General features: G+C 43.6%; 1 protein-coding gene across 1 annotated transcript; it reads left to right on the top strand.

Moving 5' to 3' along the window:
* The first annotated feature begins 370 nt into the window (after positions 1-370).
* LOC121288019 (adaptin ear-binding coat-associated protein 2-like) lies at positions 371-24994 on the top strand. The gene is made up of 8 exons (XM_041206235.1): positions 371-545; positions 11185-11285; positions 11871-11975; positions 14839-14920; positions 15347-15455; positions 16447-16603; positions 17128-17224; positions 24008-24994. Exons 1-8 carry the CDS (start codon positions 454-456, stop codon positions 24054-24056), a joined length of 792 nt encoding a protein of 263 aa, XP_041062169.1. The 5' UTR covers positions 371-453; the 3' UTR covers positions 24057-24994.
* Positions 24995-25938: the final 944 nt, after the last annotated feature.

The following is a 25938-nucleotide window of genomic DNA, read 5'->3' as shown; positions in this document are numbered from 1 at the left end:
GGTTGTGTTTTGGCAAATCCATGAAACTTCTTCATGAAGTCCCAGTTGGGAACCTCTGGTCTCTGGACACACGATGGCGATAAAGACATTATCTAGGTATAAACAATGAATTAAAGCTGTGGTCTTCGCTACGTTCCATTCCAGCTAGTGCCGCGCGAAACTGAGAGTCGCCTCCAACATCCCGTGATGCCGCGGAAGCCAAAACCGGCAGGGCGTCCTCCGGTATCCCGTGATGCAGCAGACGCCTGTTTTGGCGGCGGGGGCGCCTCCTCCAATATCCCGTGATGCAGCAGACAGCTGCTTTGGCGTTGGTGCCTCCTCCAATGTCCCGTGATGCAGCAGACGCTTGTGTTGGCGGCGGCGGCGCCTCCTCCAATATCCCGTGATGCCCTGCGATTGTTGGGTGCGTCGGCATTGGGTCCTCCTGTAGTCGGTGGTGCGGCGGGCAGTAAGATGGCGGAAAGTGATTACGAGTCGGTGCTCTGTGTGAAGCCGGAGGTTCACGTTTACAGGATCCCGCCGAGAGCGACGAACCGGGGCTACAGGTACGGTCGCGGAGCCTTTGGGAGGAACGACATGACATCTCGCATTAAGGATGAGCCACGGTCGAAGTGATAGTGGAAGTTCCCGTTTCTAATGAAGGAAGTGTGTCCGAGTAAGAGTTTGACTGAGCTGAGGAGAGAGCAGAATAACATCAAGATCGGGGGAAAAAAATAGATCATCAAGAGATGGAAAACTGGAAACAGTTATAGAGGACAGTGGCATGATCCCCATGGGAGTGAATGTGTACAATCCCAAATTGGGGGCGCGGGTGGATGGTGGTGGGGGGGGGGGGGGGTAGAGATCTATCTACCCTGGAATTTGGATCATCAACAATGGAAAAAATATAATCTCTTTGAATATTGCTGTCTTAATCACATATTGGGTGGTTAAGTGATCAACGTTGTTAATTTCATAGCTGATAACGTCGCTGTCAGGTTGTCCCTCAACTCGATGACGATGTGTATTCGGGCTCTCCATGTGGCTCAACAGGCCGATTTTCGATCCGCAGATATTTAGATACTTGAGGCAGGATCTCCCACGAGATGGTGCATTCCGTACGGCAGGATTTGCTTCCTTTTATTTCCTTCTCTGTCATTGCTCTGCCTCATTTTTATCCATAGCTGATAAATAGTGTCTCCCTTTTGAGAAAATATCCACAGTACCATAAAATTGCTAAATAAGATATGGCTATTAATGGTGTTCTTATCCTACTGTTGTTTTGGCCTTTGCTAAACGAGCATTACTAAGATTCTGACCATTAGTTGGAAATAATCTAGTGATCACTAAGAACAGCAAATTCAGAATCACCACCAGCCAAAGAATAAGGACCCTGGGAATAAACCAAAATATGATATACAGTCGCAGGTCATTTGGGTTAATCTGTTGTATTTGGAATGATTTGGATAGCTAGCTGCTTCAACTTAAAGCTCTGATTTTGCGTCCCTTGCTTATTCAAGGTTCGTTTGAAACTCTGTTAAAAGTGGTTTTGCTGCAGAAACCTGAACTTTTTGTGTTGAACTTATTGCCGCAGGAGTGGAATTGCATAGTTAGTTTTATGTCACATTGAAGGTCAAAACTGAGGTGATGGAATTGTATATAGGGTAAATAATGTGTAGAGTTTTGAGAAGCTGATAGAAGGGAACATGTATTGATGAGTTCTTGCGTTTATGTCCATCTGCTTGTTAAAATTGCCTGCATTTCCCAATTGCATCTAAAAATACTGACCTATTTTTCCAGTGCTTATAAATTGGATGGAAATTCACATCTCAACAGCTTATATGAATACAATCAAAAACAAAATGAAATTAATGGAAGCACACAAAAACCGATGTGAATCTAGACTGTCAAATTTCTAGTTGCCGGCAATAATCATTGGCTGTTTAACCCCTATATTTTCCAGTAAAATCAGCGACTGACATGGACTCCTTCTTTGCCATAAATGAAATATCGTGTTATTTAAAAGGAGAAAAAATGGTCACCAAGGCACTAGAAACAGGTGTGGTAGAAATTGAGGTAACAGTGCTGCAAAAGGAGATGGGACTGATTTGGTTTAGGGGAAGCTTAGACAGCAGCATAAAAGGAACAATAGATGGAGGTGGCTGTTGCTAGGTTAGTAGGCCAGTGCAGATCATACTAGGCTGGAGGAGTGCTTGTGCCCTAATGCGTGATGATAGAATGTATCTTTTCTTGTTTAAAAAAACAATTAATGAACCCAGAAACTGACCTTGATCCTGCTATTGAATGTAGTGCACGGAGGAAATGTTTCATTTTGTCAGACAGGATGCTGTTACTATAGAATCTGGATTTTGAACTTTGTGCAAGGTCCCACTGGCGCCGGGTACAGAAAGTGTAGCTAACTGTTCAATAGTCACTCATGATATAGGGTGTGTAACAGGAAACAGCTCAGCATAAGTGCAAGATCTGGGTCTGGATTCAGACTGTATGCATTAACAACTGTAACTTGTATTTAAATAACCCCTTTTAACACAGTAAAACATTCCAAGGTGCTTCACAAACCCCAAATTTGGCACCAGTGCACTGAATAGGATATTAGGACAGATTACCAAGAACTTGGTCAAGGAGGTGGGCTTTCAGGAACATTATAAAGGAGGCAACGGAGGTGGAGAGATCTAAGGAGGGAATTCCAGAGCCTAGGGCTTTGGGCAGCTGAAGGTATAGCCGCCAGTGGTGGAACAGTTAAAATTGGAGGTGTGCAAGAGGCCAGAATTGGAGGTGCACAGATATCCCAGAGGGTTTTAGGGTTGGAAGATGTTACAGAGATAGGTGTGGCAAAGCCATGGAGGAATTTGAAAGCAAAAATTAAAAATTTTTAATTTTAGATGTCACGCTACTGTGACCCATTGTAGGTCAGTGAAGAAGGGTAAAGATTTGATGCAAGTTTGGATATGGGCAGTAGAATTTTATGTGAACTTCAGTTTATGGGGGTGTAAACCAGGAAGGCAGCCAGCAATGTCTTGGAATAGTCATGGTTGAGCAACCCTGCTGAGAAAGAAACTTCTATTTTGATGCAAATACGGCGTTTGACCTTGTTTTGCCAAGCGAGCTGCTATTAAGGAACCCGATCCTCCAGGCCTCAGTAGATAAAGTTTCCAGTTAGATGAGGATTCTCTCTTTAGAATTGTTCCACAATAGCACGACAAACCTACAGTCTTCCATGCAACATACCATGTTTATCGCAACAGGTCTGTCATGGAGTAATTTAACAGCATGGGTCTGATAAAACAGAGATAAAAACAAAAAAACTGCGGATGCTGGAAATCCAAAACAAAAACAGAATTACCTGGAAAAACTCAGCAGGTCTGGCAGCATCGGCAGAGAAGAAAAGAGTTGGCGTTTCGAGTCCTCATGACCCTTCGACAAGGACTCGAACGCAAGTTCTGTCGAAGGGTCATGAGGACTCGAAACGTCGACTCTTTTCTTCTCCGCCGATGCTGCCAGACCTGCTGAGTTTTTCCAGGTAATTCTGTTTTTGTTCTGATAAAACAGAGTCTGGAATTGATTACACTTTAGGAAGTCAGTGCAAGAGTCTTGGGCTTTGGAAATCTCAGCTAGATTCTGGGAGTTTTATTTCTAAGCTTTGTGTAACTGAAAATGTTTACTGAATTGCACACTATTTAATTGCATGTGTGAGAAATGGTTGGTAAGAATCAACTGAGCAGGAAAAGTTGCACCATCCATCCATACTTAAGTTACAGAGAAACAAAATTCTTGCTATGCTGGAATAGAATGTCAGTTGCTGGCTTCATTTGTATTGATTGAGAATATATTGGAGGCACAGTGTGTGCAATAAAACTCAGGCAACCACAAAACTGGCAGTTCCTCCTCTCTAATACGTCATTGTGATGAGATTCCAAGCATCTCTTGCATCCAACCCTCACTCCATACTTTTGCTTTCCATCTCCATCGCTGGCTACATTGTGTCTTCAGTTGGGGTGTAGGCCATTGACCTCCCAGCTGGGGAACGTTGCTGGGTGAGAAAAATAACATGGGCAGAAATCTTAATTTATAAATCGATTGGTTTATACGGAGATAAATATTTACTTGGGCACATCTAACAATTATGATGTGCAGAATCCGACTAATTACATACAGAAAGGGACTGTTAAATGCAGAATCCACAGACGGATTGCCACGCCAGCTGGTTAACGTCACACCACAGAGCATATGTTTCTGGGAACATGGAGATAGCCAGACTCAGTGCCATTGCTTTGCTGCTGGACATGTACTGTTAGTGTTTCCTCTGTTTCAACTCCGTTTATCATTCAAACTGATGCATTAGCTGCACTGATCCCTGCTTCATGTAACTGTCCATTTGCTGATTCATTGTTGTCTCTATGATGCGGCATGTCTTGGCCCTGATACTGTAGTAGGGCTTTAGCATCCCCACCCTAGTTTTAATATCTTTCTGACTGTCGCATGGGCCCCAACACCCTGGCCAGATACTGTTCCTTTGGAAAGATTGAACAAGCAATTTGACTGGGGAGGTGGGCACTGTCTGTACCATCCTACTTTACTGGGTTTCTTCTGTTGCCTAGCTCAATGTGATTGCGTTAACTTGCTTCCATTTCTCCCTATCAAATGGTAGCCAGAGCCTATTTAGCCAGGGATTATTTTCTTTCCGCTGCATTGTTACCTCTGGGTCCCCCAAGTATCTGTCCTTGGCCTCCATTTACATGCTACCTGCGGCAACATCATCCGAAGCTGTGGGGGTCAGCTTCTATATATATATATATATATATATGCTGACAACACCTAGTTCTACCTCTCCACCACCTCCCTCTACTCCTTCACTGCCTCTCTGCTGTCAGACTGCTTGTCCAACATCCAGTTTAAGATCTACATAATCCTTTGAATAAATGTTGTGAAAGTCAAAACCATTATTTTTAGCCCCTGCTACAAACTTTGTATCCTTTCCACTGATTCTTAGTCTTTTGCCTGTCCACTGTCTCAGACTGGTCACAACTTCGGCAGCTTATTCAACATTGAGCTTAGCCTCCAACTCCTTTTGTAAAATTTCCCCTGTCATCATCCTTACTTTTCAATATCATTGTCCTGTATCCTGGGACAGAATAAGGAGTTGATTCACGCTGCTTCCAGTCTGTGTCACATGTAATTATTGGTGTTAACTGTGCCCAATTATTTATAGGTAACGTTTCTTAAACTGATTTCTTTAATTTAGTTTTATTGGATTATCTTGTTCTGTTCGGGGGTTAAAAAATTGCTTGTACCCCAAACCTGTGTGCCACTCCTCACCATACCTCTTTTGGCTCTGCATCCATTTGTGGCTAATTGTGTCTTTGTGCAGTGCTTTGGAATGATTTTCTACATTGAAGGAATTACATAAATGCAAATTGTGCCTACCTAATGTCCTTACGTGTGCAACGTTCACTGGATAACATTCGGGAGCGAGAACCTTGACTAGTTTTATTTTTCCCTCTCTCCACTCTAGTTTAGAGATGTGGGGTTAATTATAATGCCTGCACTGCAACAGCCGGATGCTGACCCTAGTCAGTGTGGTTCAGTCTCATACTTGTAGTGTCCATTTACTAGGTGGTGTAGAGTTCACGCTATTAGACACTATTTTCCTAAATGGTGTTGACTTTGCAAATTTATTTGCTGAATCTAACATTATTCTAGAATACCAAATAAATGATGGGATTATTTGCTGACATGGTTTTACCAAGAAACACAAAATCAGTCTGAACCATGCTGGAGGTGCATGCCAACTATGTGTCACGTGATCAGAGAACTGTGATGTGGAGGAAGAATTGGAACAAATGCAGGAAGGAAACATCTAACAAGAAGTAGAACATACAAGCAATTTTTTTAAAACTCCACATCAGAGCAAGATAATCCATTACAACTAAATGAAAAAAGCAGTTTAAGAAAGAAAGTTACCTATAAATAATTAGACATAATTAACACCAATAATTATATGTGACACAGACTGGACGCCGTGTGAAACAATTCCTTATTCTGTCCCAGGATACAGAACTGTGATATTGAAACAGGAATAAGCCATTCAGCCCTAAAGCCTGTTCTGCCATTTAATTAGGTCATGGCTGAAAGGTCAGGAATAAATAAGCATTCACTTATGACATTTCTTGACAATTTCTCTACTGGTTCAATTGCTTCATTCATAGGCCAGGATAGAAGTGGGCCAAAACAGACCACAGAAATTCCAGGTTCTCCTCCTCTTCTTCGGCAGTCCCTCAGGATTGAGGATGACATGCTTCCATTCTGGTTCCATGAGTTCTAAAATGACTGATAAGTCCAACACATCTGCAGATTCTGCCACATGCGGGCACGTGGTGCTTGGAAGGTCAGGTAGATGGGTTGTTTGGAAGTCTGTGTGCCCTCTCCAACGTCTCAACTTTGCCTCTGTGTTCCCGACAATGTCTCTCAATGTGTTCGCTGTCTTCCCGAATGAACGTTTTGTTTGATCACAGCCCAGGGACTTCTATGAGTCAGTAGGAATGTTTGACCTTTTCAGGGATGCTTTGAGAACATCCCTGTAGCGTTTCTGTTGTCCTCCTTGGAGTCTCCTGTAACAAAAGAGTTCTGAGTAGAGCAGTTGTTTTGGGAGTCTGCTGTCAAACATGTGAATGACATGTCTTGGCCAGCAGAGCTGGTTTCGAGTGATTAGTGACTCAACGCTGGACATGTTGGCTTGGGAAAGGGCACTGTAGGACTGCCTTTCTTGCCATCAGATTTGGAGGATCTTGCAAACACCCTGCTGATGGCACTCCTCTGGGTTTGAGGTGCCTACTGTAGGTTGTCCAAGTCCCTGAAGCACAAAGGAGTGCAGTGATAAGGCTGTCCAGTAAACCATCACCTAAGTCCTAATATTGTCTTGACTGACTTAACTGATCATTGCCAGTGTGGAAGTTAGATGTGTTCAACTGGTATGGGAAAGGGGAAATTAGCCAGCCTTTCTGCTCCTGATTACAAATCACTCACTCCTGCTTGAAAATGCCTTTCTGTGGACATGAGGATTGGGTTAGCTCTCCTTCATTGCAGTCAAATAACTGGTCCAGGTTCATGCATGAAGGGTGAGCACTTGAGTGGCCTCCTTCCTGGAGGGCATCTTGAAAGGATCACTGTCTTCAGGAGAGATGGGGGAATGTAATATTTAAAAAAAAAAATTAGGCTCAACATTTTAATGCATTTATCCAAAGTCAGCATCCACATGAGATGTGGGCAGAGTTTTTATGTACAGGTGCAGGAGATATCCCTTGTATTCCCCAAATGTGTGAGACATAGGTTTTTAATAATTGCAAATAGTGAAAGAGAAATATATAGTGCCTTTCATATCCTGAAGACATCCCAAATCACTTTACAGCCATCCAAATTACAGTACCTTAAACAGTCCAGCACTCCCTCAGTACTGCACTTTAGTGTCAGTCCAGATTTTGTGTTTGAGTCTTTGGAGTGGGTCTTTTTTATTCAACCACTTTGCACAGGGCAGCCAAAGATTGGGGTTGAACTGTAACTAAAGGTTAAGGAGCAACCCTTTAAGGTAACTATACAAGGACTGCAACCTGTCAAACTGAATAGGTACATGTGCCTTGGACTCATCTAGGCTGCAAAAATCAGATACTACCTGGGAATCCATGAAGATGCTTTGAACAAAACAGTTGCATGTTACTGTTCCATGTAACACACTCCACCCCAAATCCTCAGCGATGCAGGGTTGGATTCCTGCATTAAAAGCCCTGTATTGGGCCCCTGTAGAAAAATGATCTGCCAGGATGGGGAAAGGTGAGGAAGTGGAGAGTGTGCAGGATCCACCTGTACAGGAAACCCCTGTGGAATACAATGGAGTAGTTTCTGTGTGATGGCTCAAGCTATGAGGCACAGGCTCCTGAGTAAGGTTTTGAGGTCTCCCACCAATGAGAAACTCCACCCAAGTGAGTGCAAATTAGGCTGAACCTGTCCACATACTTCTTGACCCATGTAACCGAGTGTGAGGTTCAACAGCTGTGACTTTGGGCACGGTTTGGGTGCAGCACCTGGACATCAGTCACAGTTCCAGTGACATAAATTTTACTTTGCTGCCATTTATTATGTCCTGACTCTGTCTGGGCCCTCAGCTCCATCACCTATGTGTTGCCCCAGCCAGCTACACAGAAGTGTTGTTTGTCATCTGGCTGCTGTGTGAAGCTAGCCACTTCCTCTGCCATCTGAATGTAATCACGTTTCAGAGCCTGATAAGACCTTGTTAAAAGATAGAAAAGTCACATGAGGTTGTGTGTATACAGCATACAGCTTGGTGAAAAGGAACTGCTAATCATTGCTCCGTTATTATATCTGACAAAAGAAAATCATAGCCAGCGCGTATCATTTGAGAGGATCTTCCATCTTGAGATATTTCTGCAGGGTCTGAAGGCAGAGAGTCGCAACCTGGGCGCACAGGCAGCAGCGTCTGACTGCAAACAGGAAACCCAGAACCCCAGCAGAAATACAAGGCCTCCTTTATCCTAGAAGAAATTGATGAGCTTGCCCTGAATCTTGGTGATAAACGTAGGAGCGATAAAGGTAACCAAACAGTATCATAGCATAGTGGCCACTGATTGGTTTAAGACCTGCGATCAACCCCACCTCTGGAGTGGGACTTGAACCCACAACTTTCTAACTCTGAAGTGCGAGTGCTACCCACTGGATCACAGCTGAAACCCAATTTACCAGATTAAGCGGTTAGAATGTAAGGATTCATTTTAACTTTCTGTATTTCTTTTAATTTTTATTTCACCTTGGGCTGATAGTGCTAGATTGGGAGAGATGCTTTTTTTCTGGCCTGTATGCATGGAATCTGTGACTAGTTTTAAATGTGGAGTTTCTGTATCGCACATTCTTGATGGCAAAAGGAGGAAGAGAAACTGAAAGCCATTACTAGGATGTGCTTGGGTCGTGTTTAATTATATCCATTTGCTCCTGGAGTGGATTGTATCTTGTTTTTAATTTTTTTTTTGTACTTGTTATGGCATAGCGGATGGTAAATGCTGAGCTGCTCAAATCCCAGGGGGAAACTTGAAACAGCTGCCTCAACTGTTTTGCAATTTGTATTTTTACTTTGAGATGTGTGCCTTGAATTCAGTAGCAATAAATCCACCAAGTCTCAGGTTTTTTACAAAACTAAATTAAACATTTATAAATAAAATAAATGATTTTAAGCACATAAATAGGTCTACAAATTACAACTATGATAACTCCTAAATCCCCTAATTAATCTAGCTCCCAGTTACACCTTCATTAAGGCAATAGTAAAACAGCATAGATTTCAACAGACCCAGGCAAAGCACACAATACCCTGGACAGTGATATTTAAAATGAGTTCTCTTAGCTTCTGTTCCTGGAGATAGCAGCTTGGTACATAGAGGCTGGTGGTTTTTCACACTTGTTAGATCTTAGAATTCCTTCTTTTTACACATAACCTCATCTCCTTTGTACAGGTTCCTCCCTTTTTAATGTAAATCCCATTGCCCAATATGTCTTTGCAACTTTATTTTTTCCATAATATAGATCTTTCATAGCACCCACATAATCAGTAATCTTCGGGGGAAAAATAAAAACACTGTTTGGCTTAGCCTCTGTTGGCTAGGTGTAGCACCTTACCATCTCTTTGAAATTCACCACTCGGGTTTATCTAAAAATGCAAATGTTCTTCACACCTCCCATTCTAAAACTTCAACCATGTTTGTGTATTTAGCATTTCAAATCTAGTTTCCCTTCTGATACATCAAAGCACCCAGACTAGCTGTCAATAATTCAATTAAAACCGCCATACAGCTATACATAGAAACTAATCCAAGCCCCACTATTAACTTCCCTTTACAATAAATTACAATAATATTATAAAAATTATTATATTTTTATGACATACTCAACAATTTTGTGTGCAGAATACAAAACTGAGCATAGATAGCAGTGCCATAGAACAATTGAATTGTTTAACAGTGCAAGCTCCTGAAAATTAATGAACCTGGCACACTGCCAAACCTTCTTGTGTTTCCGTCTTTGTCTTCAGTAACTGAAACACACAAGCCCATGGGTTCCAAGAAAACTACCCAAATTGCATTGTTTAGAGAGGCAACAAGGGGATTTTTCAAACTCTATTGTGCATATCTCATAAGAAATTGAGCCAAACACGAGTCATATGACCCTGATGATCCCAGGTTTGATCCCTAGTCATTGCTTAGTGATCTGATCTGTGCCAAGGCAGCAATTTGACGTCCCCAGCTTAAGGAAGAGAATAAACCAGCTAGGATTTCTGATCACTAACTAATGAAGGTTCCTGGAAAATGCTGCTGTGTGGATGTTAGAGAAGGGCAGGGTGAAACTTGACTGATATGGCCTCCGCTGTTGGAATAAAGTGGCAATGTTATTTGGAGTTATATATGAGTAATGACCACTAGCCTGAGATATTTGGGCCTGTGGAACAGTGTGCGACAATGAATCAGTGTCCCTAGATCATAAGTTTGTGATCAGGGAGGATGATCACACTTCTCCGCTTTGCTCTGGGTGATCATGTCGAGTACTTGAAGTTACTCTTAAACAAGTTTTGGATGGGAGAAACATTGTAAATTGATGACTTCTGGGAGAAAATATTCTTTAGAATAGTGGACTACATAATGGGGTGCTGAAGTGTTCAGATGTAGGCCTGTAAGTAATTCCATGCACCAAATTATATCTGGGCCAATCTGACTATTTTGGAAACTAACAAGTTATGTGATGGGAGAACATTATTATGTGCTTTTATTACTAACCAAAGAATAAACTCTCCAGCTTAGGTTCACCCTGACTAGTGATGCGGGTACTGGCCTCAGGTCATTGCCTGTTACTCAAACACGCCTAACAACAACATTTTATATTTATGTGGCATCTTAACATCATAAAACATTCAAAAAAAAATTCCGATGTTGAGAGATAAACCTACGAGCGTGTTTGTGTGCCAGAAGTGTGAAGGGCTGACCAATGTGAATGCGTTGACTGCTGATTATGATTGGTGTCAATCATTCAATATGTAAAAATCAATGTTGCCGTACGCAGTAGCACCGATGAGCAGAGGGTATTTTGTTTCTGAGTAGCTTTGCTGTAAGACTGTCCCCTTTTCCTGCTCAGAGCTGCGGATTGGAAGTTGGACCAACCTGACTGGACCGGGAGACTCCGGATAACAGCGAAAGGAAATATTGCCTACATTAAGTTGGAAGATAGGATTTCAGGTATTTGCTGCAACTCAAACATTCAAGTTGACTGTGAGATGATGGGTGTTCAGTTCAGAGAGCCCAGTTATAACTTTGAATCCTTCACAGAAAACTCTCCCACCACCCCAAAAAAATAGTATACATACTGTTCAGGCCCAGTGGAGTGCCCTGGTCACATTACACTCAAGGAGGTAAGCTCAATAAAGGTGTATGTACTCTGTCAACATAACATTTTTTGAATAGGCAGCAGAGACCACTGATTATCACCGTGATTTTAGCATGTTTCAAGGGAGCTTCGTGCTGTCTTGTAATACTTCTCCCAAGATATCATCAAATGAAATAATAGTACCCACGTTCCTGACATCAAAATATTTACTATAATGTGATTATTCAAGGTACCTGGGATAACTGTATGTGGGAAAGCACTTGTTTCCTGGTAAGTGTGGTTTGATATCTACATGCGTTTAGCAAGTATGCTCTGTAGTGAGTTCTTGAGGCCGCGTTAACCGCTGTAGAAAATTGACTTCGGATGACACAAGTTGTTGCTGATATGCTAGTTGAAATGCTGTTTAACCTTGTATTGTTGGCTTATTTTCTCCTCAGGAGAGTTGTTTGCACAGTCCCCAGTGGACCAGTTTCCTGGGATTGCAGTTGAGAGTGTTGTCGACTCAAGTAGATACTTTGTAATTCGTATCGAAGATGGAAATGGTAATTTTACTTTGGGGTTTTATTCAGGCCCTGTGTCTGAAACTCTTAGCTCTTCAGCATTTCACTAATGTACTGAAAGATGTGGATTTTTGCACGATTTTGGCATTCAGGGTAACTTGTGAATGTTTTTGTTGGATTATGTAGCTTCAGCTGCCAAAAGCGATTCACAGCATCTTCAGCATTACAATTAATTTATACTTCCAAGTTCCATTAGAAGACTATCTATATTGTGACCAGTGATTACAAGTGGGAAGTAACACAATAAGGGCAAAAGAGACCAAGCATAAAGGAATGGATTTATATTTATATTGTGCCTTATTGAATGCCTCAGAGAATCGCTGAATGGTTCACAGAAAATAAATTGTTTTCATTCCTAACATGCACCAATGTTCCCTCTAATTTCAATAACACCATCTTGTATTTACATCACTTTTAATGTAATATTACTTCCTACAGCATTTAAAAACCTTCACATTGTACTGCTCATTTGTTGCTACACGCTCCCTTTTAAATTGCCGCCTGGCTGCACAAACTTGCATATTAAAGGGACCACTGCTTTTGACAACTTGGCCCCTATGCAGCTCATTCCCGATTGATGCCTACTCGTGCAGCCTGGAGAAAACATTGATGTGCATTGCTTTTTGAACATGAATACAAACTATTTCGCACATAGATCCCTCAAATAATAAGATTAGTTAATCTGATTTGGCTGTTGGTTGACCAGGAGCTTGCTGCACTTCTTTGAATAGTGCCATGGGTTCCTTAATGTCCACCTGAATGGGCAGAAAGAACCTTAACTTAATACGTCACCTGAACGATGGTATCTAAAACACTGCAGCCTTACCTCAGTCTAGAACATGTGTTCAAGACCTAAGACTGTGATACAAACCCACAACCTTCAAAAGAGGGGAGAGAAAAAATAATATATTAATGGCAATTTTAACCTAGGTTGAAGTACAGATTGTAATTTTAAAGTATTGTAAGCGGAGCTTTCACTCTTACTTTACATCATTAAGTAATGAAGGGTGGGGAAACAAGATCGTTTCACACATATCCCTTCTTTCCCCCATATATCAATGAATAGTGAACAGACCTGCATTCACTGATTTTTTTCTCCTTCCCTAGCTTAGGGAGACAAAGGCCAATTGTGTCCCTGTTACAGATTCCTTCCCCCCCGCCCCCCAACCCAGCCATCACCTCCTGTCAGACTCTGATCAACTAATTCAGTGCCCAAAAGTGGTCAAACCTGTAGACAGTATGCCTTAAGCGTATTACATATAAACTAGGAGCAGGAGTAGGCCATTCGGCCCTTCGAGCCTGCTCCGCCATTCATTATGATCATGGCTGATCATCCAACTCAATACCCTTTGATCCCTTTCGCCCTAAGAGCTATATCTAACTCCTTCTTGAAAACATACAATGTTTTGGTCTCAACTACTTTCTGTGATATCGAATTCCGCAGGCTCACCACTCTGGGTGCAGAAATTTCTCCTCATCTCAGTCCTAAATGGTCTACCCCATATCCTCAGACTGTGACCCCCTGGTTCTGGACGCCCCCTCCATCAGGAACATCCTTTCTGCATCTACCCTGTCTAGCCTTGTTAGAATTTTATACATTTTTATGAGATCACCCCCCCCCCACCACCCCTCCAATTCTTCTGAACTCCAGTGAATATAATCCTAATTGACTCAATCTCTCCTCATACGTCAGTCCCGCCATCCCAGGAATGAATCAGGTAAACCTTCGCTGCACTCCGTCTATAGCAAGTACATCCTCAGATAAGGAGACCAAAACTGCACACAATATTCCCGGTGTGGTCTCACCAGGGCCCTGTACAATTGCAGCAAGACATCCCTGTTCCTGTACTCTAATCCTCTGGCTATGAAGGCCAACATACCATTTGCCTTCTTTACCGCCTTCTGCACCTGCATGCTTACCTTCAGCGACTGGTGTACAAGGACACCGAGGTCACGTTGCACATTCCCCTCTCTCAATTTATAGCCATTCCAATAATAATCTGCCTTCCTGTTTTTGTTACCAAAATGGATAACATCACATTTATCCACATTATACTGCATCTGCTGTGCATTTGCCCACTCACTCAGCTTGTCCAAATCACACTGAACCATCTCTGCATCCTCCTCACAGCTCACCCTTCCACCCAGCTTTGTGTCATCTAACACCAGGTGACTTTACTCACAAGGCTGTAAGAGAACCCACTATGTAACTAGGTTAGGGCAATTTAAATTTGTGAGACTTGCTGTCCCCAAATACACATGTAAAATATGGAAATTAAATATTGAGCTGTTGTTATCTACACAATCTTGTGTCTGCACGATATTTGTATTGTGCAGCTGGTGACCTCAAAAACAGCAACCTCCAGGTTTACATCAGCGAGTTCACACAGTTGAGGGATGAGCTAATCGAGATATTTAAAATGACTAAGGCATTAAGTAGGGTCGATACGTAGAACCTTTCCTCTGATTTGTGAATCCAGAATAAGATAACATAATCATAAAATTAGTGCTAGGCCATTAAGGGGTGCAATAAGGAAATACTTTCTCACTCACAGGATAGTGGAAATCTGAACTCTCAATCGCAAAAGGCTGTGCATTCTGGGTCAGTTAATCAGGAGCAAAGGCAGGTAAATGAAGTTGTAGTACAAATCAGCTACAACATAAATGCTGAAATAGGTTGGAGGGGCTGATTGGCTCACTGTAGTCTCTTGAGTGAAAAAGTTATGGGTGGTACTTTAAGGTTGTCTCTCAGTCACATTGATGAGGCCACTCTCTACTGCCTGGAAAGAGGATACGTAAGATGTGAAATACTGTATCATTTGACAAAATCTGTTTCACTTTCCAGGGAGACGAGCATTCATCGGCATTGGATTTGTTGACCGGGGAGATGCTTTTGATTTTAATGTCGGTCTCCAGGATCACTTCAAGTAAGTTGCTTGACATCGCAGTCCTGACAAATTTTGATCAAGGACTTCCGAAGAGATGGATCAAACATTGAGATCGAGAAATTGCAAGACCTGTCAAAAGTCCATGGAGCAAATTGTAGTAGGCTTTTAATATATTCTTAATCACAAAAGAAAGATCATATTTCCATGTTTCAACTCTAATGGCAGAAACTACAGCACTGTGCTAGCTTCGTTTTGGAACCTTTCAAAGTACTCGTACACCGAACACTTGGACATCATGGAATGAATCGTATGACTCAAATCACTGATGAAGACAATGCAACAAAATAAACGTCCAAATTTCTTTTTTCCTTAATTTAATTTTAAGATCTAATTTTTATTGTAAGTTGTGATTTACAAAGCTTCAGCTATTCCAAAGCAACAGGTTGCATTTCCTTTGTTTTGTAGATGGGTTAAGCAGCAGAGTGAACTCGCCAAACAAGCTCAGAATCCAGACTCCGGACCCAAATTGGACTTGGGGTTTAAAGAGGGACAGACCATCAAGCTAAATATTGGGGTGAGGCACAACAGAAGCATCTATTATTTAAGACAAGATTATGTAACCAGAGGTCAAAAATTTAAACAACAAAAAGTAAACTTAAATCAGATACAAGAACATGCACAGTATGATAAATGCATGGATTACCAGGCCTGCCTGGTTTTAATAGTATCCAGAGCAAACTTGGGTACTGGTGAGGTGAGGCTTCAGTAGAGAGAGAGTTAAAGAAATGGAGAAGATGGGGAGTCTGAGTACTGCGTAGGTGCATTTCAGTGAGACAATAAGACCAGGGTGGGTAGGCCTTTTAATGGGAGAGTTTGGGGGAAAAATGGGTTTTGGTGGATAAGTTGAGTATGGAGGGACAGACTGGAAAATTCATGCCGCAAAGAACTGTGGCTCTGTAACAAGTAAGAACTCTGACGTCTGCAAATTATGTCATAGTAATATGATAAGGCAGAGAGTTCTATAAGTAGAATTCTGACCATATTTCTGTGGTATGTGGATTTTTATTCTGATATGAAGGTTGGTGATAATCGCAAGTATAAATGTGCTATAATATGGCCTGTTTTCACTTGAGGCCAGGGGAGTGGGGGTGGGAAGCAGATGTGTGCTTCATAAAATCTTCCAACAAATAAGGCAGGTACCAAATTCGATTCCTGATCTGTGAAGAATTAACTGCTGTTAGTAGAGGTATCAACTGTCCCTTGAGCTAAGGAAGTGAAACGTTAACCAGTGATCCTGCTCATTGTTATTCAAAGAGATTGCTGGAAAGTACATGCATCATTGTCAACGAGGACAGAATTGGACCATGGTCAAATAGCCTACATTGCTTGTATGGGCCAGGTATGAAAAGACATCTGGCAGGCACGTGTCAGTACTGCAGTTTAAGCCAGCACTTGCATGCAAGGTGAAGGGGAGAAAATTGAAACTTGTCATGTTTCATGTTGTTTGTTGTTTATGCAATTTTAGCTTAATCAAAACCAAATTTTCAACACATTTTCATTTTCAGAATGTACGAAAGAAGGAAAACTCATCAATTAAGCCTCGTCTACCAGGTACTGGAATAGGCCTACTCCCACCACCTCCAGGGGCTAAAACGCCAATCCTGCTCCCACCGCCAGGGTCACAGGGTATGATGCAACAGCCTACGCACTCACCTCCTGCAGGTATAGTACTCCAGCAGAGAAATGAGTTTCACTGTGGTCTTGTTAACCAGTATCCCGAACAATACTCATTTTCTCTCTGGGTATAATAATCTGAAAGGGAGACACCTACTTATTTTATGCTAGGTTCTTTTCACTGTTTTGAGTTTAAAAGCAGCTAGAATTGCTTGGATTTCTCTCTTTGAGGAAGTGGTCTAAATAGATTGCTTGAGCAGTAGCTTTAAAGGAATAAACCAGATTAAGCACAGTTCTGTCCTAGCAGCTGAACATCACTAATGCATTACAGACTATGATTGTACTGGCTATATTCAGTAGGTGGAGTCAATTGTATTGCGAGTGCCCAAACTTGTTATCTGATTATTTTTATGGCCATGATCTTGTGGATTCACCCAGAACCCTTTGAGCTTGCAGGGTTAATTCATAAATCTGGTGTGTACTGCCTCTGTGAAAACATATTTCATTGATTGATTGATTCGTTTAATTTTGGGTAGTATCTGCTGGTTTCATTTGATCTATGATTTTTGCAGAACTGCTGGGAGGCTTTGATGTCCCAAAACCATCTCCTGCTTTGGCTTCTCATACTGCCACAACTGATCTGTGGGGAGACTTTGCAACAGCGACCAGGTTTGTTAAACATCCACTTAAACCTCACATCAGTAAAGATAAAATGGTTAAAAACAAAGTACAGTAGTCCCCGGTTTAAAAAGCTTTTTAGTTTTAGAGCAGTTTTCAAATACAGGACAAAAACAGAATTACCTGGAAAAACTCAGCAGGTCTGGCAGCATCGGCGGAGAAGAAAAGAGTTGACGTTTTGAGTCCTCATGACTCTTCCACAGAATTGAGTGAATATAAGGAGAGGGGTGAAATATAAGCTGGTTTAACGTGGGGGGGTGGTGGTGGTGGTGTGGTTGTAGGGACAAGCAAGCAGTGATAGGAGCAGATAAACAAAAGATGTCACAGACAAAAGAACACAGAGGTGTTGAAGGTAGTGATATTATCTAAACGAATGTGCTAATTAAGATGGTAGGGCACTCAAGGTACAGCTTTAGTGGGGGTGGGGTGGAAAGAGTAGCAGGGCATAAAAGATTTAAAAATAATGGAAATAGGTGGGAAAAGAAAAATCTATATAAATTATTGGAAAAAACAAAAGGAAGGGGGAAGAAACTGAAAGTGGGTGAGGATGGAGGAGGGAGTTCAAGATCTAAAGTTGTTGAATTCAATATTCAGTCCAGAAGGCTGTAAAGTGCCTATCGAAAGATGAGGTGCTGTTCCTCCAGTTTGCGTTGGGCTTCACTGGAACAATGCAGCAAGCCAAGGACAGATGTGGGCAAGAGAGCAGGGTGGAGTGTTAAAATGGCAAGCGACAGTGAGGTTTAGGTCATTCTTGCAGACAGACCGCAGGTGTTCTGCAAAGCAGTCGCCCAGTTTACGTTTGGTCTCTCCAATGTAGAGGAGACTGCATTAGGAGCAATGAATGCAGTAGACTAAGTTGGGGGAAATGCAAGTGAAATGCTGCTTCACTTGAAAGGAGTGTTTGGGCCCTTGGAGGGTGAGGAAGGAGGAAGTGAAGGGGCAGGTGTTGCATCTTTTGCGTGGGCATGGGGAGGTGTCATAGTTGGGGGTTGAGGAGTAGGGGGTGATGGAGGAGTGGACCAAGGTGTCCCGGAGGGAATGATCTCTACGGAATGCGGCCAGTGGGGGTGAAGGGAAAATGTGTTTGGTGGTGGCATCATGCTGGAGTTGGTGGAAATGGTGGAGGAAGATCCTTTGAATGCGGAGGCTGGTGAGGTGATAAGTGAGGACAAGGGGGACCCTATCATGTTACTGGGAAGGAGGAGAAGGCGTGAGGGCAGATGCGCGGGAGATGGGCCGGACACGGTTGAGGACCCTGTCAGCGACCGTGGGTGGAAAACCTCTGTTAAGGAAGAAGGAGGACATGTCAGAGAAACTGTTTTTCAAGGTAGCATCATCAGAACTGATGCAACGGAGGCGAAGGAACTGAGAGAATGGGATGGAGTCCTTACAGGAAGCAGGGTGTGAGGAGCTGTAGTCGAGGTAGCTGTGGGAGTCGGTAGGCTTGTAATGGATATTGGTGGACAGTCTATCACCAGAGATTGAGACAGAGAGGTCAAGGAAGGGAAGGGAAATGTCAGAGATGGACCATGTGAAAATGATGGAGGGGTGGAGATTGGAAGCAAAATTAATAAATTTTTCCAAGTCCCGACGAGAGCAAGAAGCAGCACCGAAGTAATCATCAATGTACCGGAGAAAGAGTTGTGGAAGGGGGCCGGAGTAGGACTGGAACAAGGAATGTTAGACATACCCCATAGAGACAGGCATAGCTGGGGCCCATGCGGGTACCCCTAGCCACACCTTTTACTTGGAGGAAGTGAGAGGAGTTAAAGGAGAAATTGTTCAGCGTGAGAACAAGTTCAGCCAGACGGAGGAGAGTAGTGGTGGATGGGGATTGTTTGGCCCTCTGTTCGCGGAAGAAGCTAAGGGCCCTCAGACCATCCTGGTGGGGGATGGAGGTGTAGAGGGGTTGGACGTCCATGGTGAAGAGGAAGCGGTTGGGGCCAGAGAACTGGAAATTGTTGATGTGACGTAAGGTGTCAGAGGAATCACGGATGTAGGTGGGAAGGGACTGGACAAGGGGAGAGAGAAGGGACTCAAGATAACAAGAAATGAGTTTCGTGGGGCAGGAGCAGGCTGACACGATCGGTTTACCGGTATTTTGGGTAGGAGGTAGAAGCGGGCCGTCCAAGGTTGGGTGACCATCAGGTTGGAAGCTGTGGGAGGAAGATCTCCAGAGGAGATGAGGTCAGTGACAGTCCTGGAATCAATGGCTTGATGTTCAGTGGTGGGGACATGGTCCAGGGAGAGGTAGGAGGAAGTGTCTGCGAGTTGACGCTCAGCCTCTGCAAGGTAGAGGTCAGTGCGCCAGACAACATCAGCACCACCCTTGTCAGTGGGTTTGATGACAATGTTGGGGTTGGACCTGAGAGAACGGAGTGCAGTAAGTTCAGAGAGAGACAGATTAGAATGGGTGAGAGGAGCAGAGAAATTGAGACGACTAATGTCACGCCGACAGTTCTCAATGAAAAGATCAAGAGAAGGTAAGAATCCAGAGGGAAGGGTCCAGGTGAAGGGAGAAAATTGGAGGTGGGTAAAAGGATCCGTTGAACAGAGAGAGGACTCCTACCCAAAGAAGTGAGCACGGAGACGAAGACGACGGAAGAAGAGTTCAGCATCGTGCCGGGCCCCCTCATCTCAATGAATTTCGGGCTCAGCACGATGCTGAACTCTTCTTCCGCCGTCTTTGTCTCCGTGCTCACTTCTTTGGGTAGGAGTCCTCTCCCCGTTCAATGGATCCTTGTACCCACCTCCAATGTTCTCCCTGCACCTGGACCCTTCCCTCTGGATTCTTACCTTCTCTTGATCGTTTCATTGAGAACTGTCGGAGTGACATTAGACGTCTCAATTTCTCTGCTCCTCTCACCCATTCTAATCTGTCTCTCTCTGAACTTACTGCACTCCGTTCTCTCAGGTCTAACCCCAACATTGTCATCAAACCCGCTGACAAGGGTGGTGCTGTTGTTGTCTGGCGCACTAACCTCTAACTCGCGGAGGCTGAGCGTCAACTCGCAGACACTTCCTCCTACCTCTCCCTGGACCATGCCCCCACCACTGAACATCAAGCCATTGTTTCCAGGACTGTCACTGACCTCATCTCCTCTGGAGATCTTCCTCCCACAGCTTCCAACCTGATAGTCACCCAACCTCGGACGGCACGCTTCTGCCTCCTACCCAAAATCCACAAACAGAACTGTCCCGGTAAACCGATCGTGTCAGCCTGCTCCTGCCCTACGGAACTCATTTCTTGTTATCTTGACTCCCTTCTCTCTCCCCTTGTCCAGTCCCTTTCCACCTATATCCGTGATTCCTCTGACACCTTACGTCACATCAACAATTTCCAGTTCTCTGGCCCCAACCGCTTCCTCTTCACCATGGACGTCCAATCCCTCTACACCTCCATCCCCTACCAGGATGGTCTGAGGGCCCTTAGCTCCTTCCTCAAACAGAGGGCCGAACAATCCCCATCCACCACTACTCTCCTCCGTCTGGCTGAACTTGTTCTCACACTGAACAATTTCTCCTTTAACTCCTCTCACTTCCTCCAAGTAAAAGGTGTGGCTATGGGTACCAGCATGGGCCCCAGCTATGCCTGTGTCTTTATGAGGTATGTGGAACATTCCTTGTTCCAGTCCTACTCCGGCCCCCTTCCACAACCCTTTCTCCGGTACATCGATGATTACTTCGGTGCCGCTTCATGCTCTCGTCGGGACTTGGAAAAATTTATTAATTTTGCTTCCAATCTCCACCCCTCCATCATTTTCATATGGTCCATCTCTGACACTTCCTTTCCCTTCCTTGACCTTTCTGTCTCAATCTCTGGTGATAGACTGTCCACCAATATCCATTACAAGCCTACAGACTCCCACAGCTACCTCGACTACAGCTCCTCACTCCCCGCTTCCTGTAAGGACTCCATCCCATTCTCTCAGTTCCTTCGCCTCCGTCACATCAGTTCTGATGATGCTACCTTCAAAAACAGTTCCTCTGACATGTCCTCCTTCTTCCTTAACCGAAGTTTTCCACCCACAGTCGTTGACAGGGCCCTCAACCGTGTCCAGCCCATCTGCCACGCATCCGCCCTCATGCCTTCTCCTCCTTCCCAGAAACATGATAGGGTCCCCCTTGTCCTCACTTATCACCCCACCAGCCTCTGCATTCAAAGGATCATCCTCCGCCATTTCCGCCAACTCCAGCATGATGCCACCACCAAACACATCTTCCCTTCACCCACCCGCCGGCATTCCGTAGGGATCGTTCCCTCCGGGACGCCCTGGTCCACTCCTCCATCACCCCCTACTCCTCAACCCCCACCTATGGCACCTCCCCATGCCCACGCAAAAGATGCAACACCTGCCCCTTCACTTCCTCCTTCCTCACCGTCCAAGGGCCCAAACACTCCTTTCAAGTGAAGCAGCATTTCACTTGCATTTCCCCCAACTTAGTCTACTGCATTCGTTGCTCCCAATGCAGTCTCCTCTACATTGGAGAGACCAAACGTAAACTGGGCGACCGCTTTGCAGAACACCTGCGGTCTGTCTGCAAGAATGACCCAAACCTCACTGTCACTTGCCATTTTGACACTCCATCCTGCTCTCTTGCCCACATGTCTGTCCTTGGCTTGCTGCATTGTTCCAGTGAAGCCCAACGCAAACTGGAGGAACAGCACCTCATCTTCCGACTAGGCACTTTACAGCCTTCCGGACTGAATATTGAATTCAACAACTTTAGATCTTGAACTCCCTCCTCCATCCCCACCCCCTTTCTGTTTCTTCCCCCTTCCTTTTGTTTTTTCCAATAATTTATATAGATTTTTCTTTTCCCACCTATTTCCATTATTTTTACATCTTTTATGCCCTGCTACTCTTTCCACCCCACCCGCCACTAGAGCTGTACCTTGAGTGCCCTACCATCCATTCTTAATTAGCACATTCGTTTAGATAATATCACTACCTTCAACACCTGTGTTCTTTTGTCTGTGACATCTTTTGATTATCTGCTGCTATCACTGCTTGCTTGTCCCTACAACCACGCACCCTGCAGCCCCCCCCCACCCCACCCACCTTAAATCAGCTTATATTTCACCCTTCTCCTTATATTCACTCAGTTCTGTGAAAGGATCATGAGGACTCGAAACGTCAACTCTTTTCTTCTCCGCCGATGCTGCCAGACCTGCTGAGTTTTTCCAGGTAATTCAGTTTTTTGTTTTGGATTTCCAGCATCCGCAGTTTTTTGTTTTTATTTCAAATACAGGAACCTTTTTGAATAACGCTGCCATCCACAACCTCAATTTTCAGTTTTGCACAATTGGTGAGCTTCAAGGGATTGAATGGACTGCTCCTGAGATTTAATAAATCTACATTCCAGGTTGTCTTGATAGGAAATGAAATATTTCAATTTCTCCTGGTGAGCAGTGACTCATCCCCCCAGCCTCTGATGATGGGACAAAGATGGATTCCCAGTCTCTGCTGGTGGAGCAGGAATGATTCCCTGGCGCTCCCAATGGGACAAGGACGAATTTCTAGGCACTCCTGGCAGTAACTCCAGCCAGAGTCAGGCTTCCAGCCTTCCTGAGACTCTACCTGCTGCCGGTTAAGATGCCGAGATTCCGGGCCTGTTAGCAATCCAGGTCTCCAGGCCTGGTACTCAGTCCTCACTTTCTCTGCATCTGTGTACTGCCCGTCAGCAGCATGTTGCCAGGGCCGAGTTACTTCTCCACCATTCCCCACTCTCCACCACCATGTGAACAGACAGCAGATCCCTGTGTCTGACAGGCGGAGCAACCAGATTCAGTCAGCTCACAGCTTAAACTAAAAATTACAGGTCAGGAATGCAACCCATCCTTTATTACGTGTTTTCTTAATGGGAGAATTATTTTTGTTTGGCGTCTTTTCATTTAGCACGCTGTTTTTCGGGAACACATTGGTGCACTGTACGAGGGATAAGTGTATACAATAAGTGCATAATAATATTTGTCAAAATCAAGACAACTATGGTTGTGTTTACTTAGTACAGGAAATAGTCAGCAGTTGCCAAAGATTTTACATTAAATAATTAATGAGGTACTAGATGGGGAGTCACAATACAATACCAGTAGAAAAATATTCTAGAATGCTGATAGACCACACTGTGTCATTGTGAGCAAAAGCTGTTAGACAAACCTATTTTTGTTACATTCATTATTTGCATGTTTTATGCACTTTTCAAAAGGTTTTACCCATTCTGCTAAATGGCTAGTGAAAGCTCTTGGAAAAACAGTTAAGAAGATTGCAAACCTCATCAGGGTGAAAGATCAGGCAAAACTTTTGTTTCTAAAAGACAGTGGACATGCACAACAGAGGTGAATCTGTATTTAAAAACAGACCTGGATTGATTTTTTAGAGGGGAATAGACTTTAAAGAGAAATTAACAAGTGATTTTTTTTTGCCTGGGACTTGGATCTGTTTCTTAAAGGAGTGTGGTGGCAGAGAGGGAAAGTAAGTCCATGATAGAATACATGGATTCTGGGCGAACTTGATAGGACCATTTAGCCTATCTGTTCCAGACTTAAAATAATTTTAATACATTTCATTTCAAGATTCTGTTGTGCAGTGGGTTGTTTGGGACTCTGTCCTTTCAGTCTGGAATCTGGGTCTGAACCTATCCCAGACTTGAGATAAAAATTTTCTTTGCCACTGGGATGGTACAGGAATTGCCATCTTCATGAAAATAAATGGCTAAAAATATATTTTGTACAAATGCCTTCTGATAACTTTTAACTTTCTTGTTCTGCAGCTCTGCTACGAACCAAGTGGCCCAGAGCACCAATTGGGTTCAGTTTTGACATGGGGCATCCTTCTGTTTTCTCCTTTGAAATTGCAATCCTGAGAGACTATGATTGACGCTTCTTTTCTGATGGGATTTTTGGAGATGGAAGCTACTGGGAGTCCGTGGTGTCAGAGCCAGCAGGATTCTGGACTCTCAGGCTGCAGCCTTGGAATTTTCATTTCCATTAATAGTGCATCTTTACCAGAACATCTGTCCCATTCTTGTAACCATGGTGTTCGCAAGAGCCCTGACATGCATCGCCATGTAGCGGTGCTTTTGCTTCACAAGTGATTGGACTCCATTTCATAAAGGTCAAGGGGACACAAATGTATATCAAAAAGGAGTTACCATGTTTTTGAATTTTTTTTACACGAGCGTAATGTGTAATAATGGTTCTAACTCTGAAGCGTTCCTTAAACACATCACATCACGCTTTCACACAGGCATTGTATTCAGTAGATTTCCATTCCATGTGTGATAATCTTCCATTGTAACAGCTAGTGGGGTGAGGGAGGGTACTGTGAAGAACTGATTTGTACTTAAGGAACAAAGCACTATGATTCACTGAAGTCCTACAGAATCACATGCCACACGAGGAAACGGGTGTGCATCATATTTCTTCCAAGTGGTGGTTTTGTAATCAGTGACAGATTGATGTGGGTGGTATATGATAGCAGAAGACTAGGCCTTTAAATACTATCTGCTTTTCTTTTCCAAAATATTTGTCTGCTTTGGCCAGTGACCTTTTAACTTTTGGGCTGACCTGTGAACTATTTGTGTCTGTAAATAAGAGTTTGTCTATTTCAGTATTTATACAGATTGGTGGGAGGGAGGAAATCCTGCATTTGCAGGGTGGGGGGAAATTGGGAGCTGTTAATGTTAACACTGGGTTAAAATCAGGGAATTTCTTTTGAGTTGGAAGAGTGTTCCAAATAAAAATGTATATTGAAATTATTTCTATTTGGAAATTGAATTTTTATGCTGCTCCAATGTGCCTCACAACCAGTCGGCTACCACAGAAGCTCAGCTGCTGTTACATTGATAAACACAGTAGCCGATTTGCACATGTGTGGATCCCACAAGCAGCAATGAGTTGAATGTCCAGCAACTTTTTCAGAGTGTTGGTTGCAGAAGGAACATTGGCCAGGACATCTGGAGAACTCCATGCCCCTCATCGAATGGTACCGGGGAACCTTTTGTGCACAGTGGAACAGGTAGTCCTGGAAGGCCGTGCTTCCAGAATTGCAGCATTCCATCACTACTACAATGGACGGTCAGCCTAGTTTCTGTTTGAGATCAGGAGTGGGGTTTAAACCCATTGGCTTCTGACTTCAAGCCATGTGTTGCTTTTCTATGTCAGCCTAGCTCAATTAGCAATACTTGAAAGGAATAGATGACCCCCTCAGATTTCATTAATGAAAGTCAGATCAACCATCTTATTGAATGGCAGAGCAGGATGGAGGGGCCAAATGGCCTACGTCTCATAATTCGTATGTTCATATGACCTTGTGGGCTGCCATTACATTACAACAGTGGCCATGTTTGAAAATAGGTGAAAGGAGGAATTCAGCTATCATCTTGGTGACGAGCTCCTCACTGAAGTGTTTGTTTACCAGTACATTGAAATGAGATGCATATTAAAACCATATTGTTCCCAAATCCCAAGAATGTTGTTTAAGCAGGAGCTGAATTATGGTTTGTTAGCGTCTAGGGGAGGAGTTTGCTATTGGTTACCTGCTACCACAACCGCAGAACAAAGACTGTGTCTTTGGCCAGGTCTATCCCCCGCACTGGCTCAGATAACCAGTTTAAATAAAGGAGAGCAATTCTACAGCAAGCCCCGCCCCAGGGACGCTGAAAGTGAATTCTATAACCCAACATTGACTACAACAGCTCAG

The sequence above is a fragment of the Carcharodon carcharias genome, chromosome 15 (genome assembly GCF_017639515.1).
Source record: "Carcharodon carcharias isolate sCarCar2 chromosome 15, sCarCar2.pri, whole genome shotgun sequence".
Classification (NCBI taxonomy): domain Eukaryota; kingdom Metazoa; phylum Chordata; class Chondrichthyes; order Lamniformes; family Lamnidae; genus Carcharodon; species Carcharodon carcharias.
This window is presented reverse-complemented; position numbering and strand designations above follow the sequence as displayed.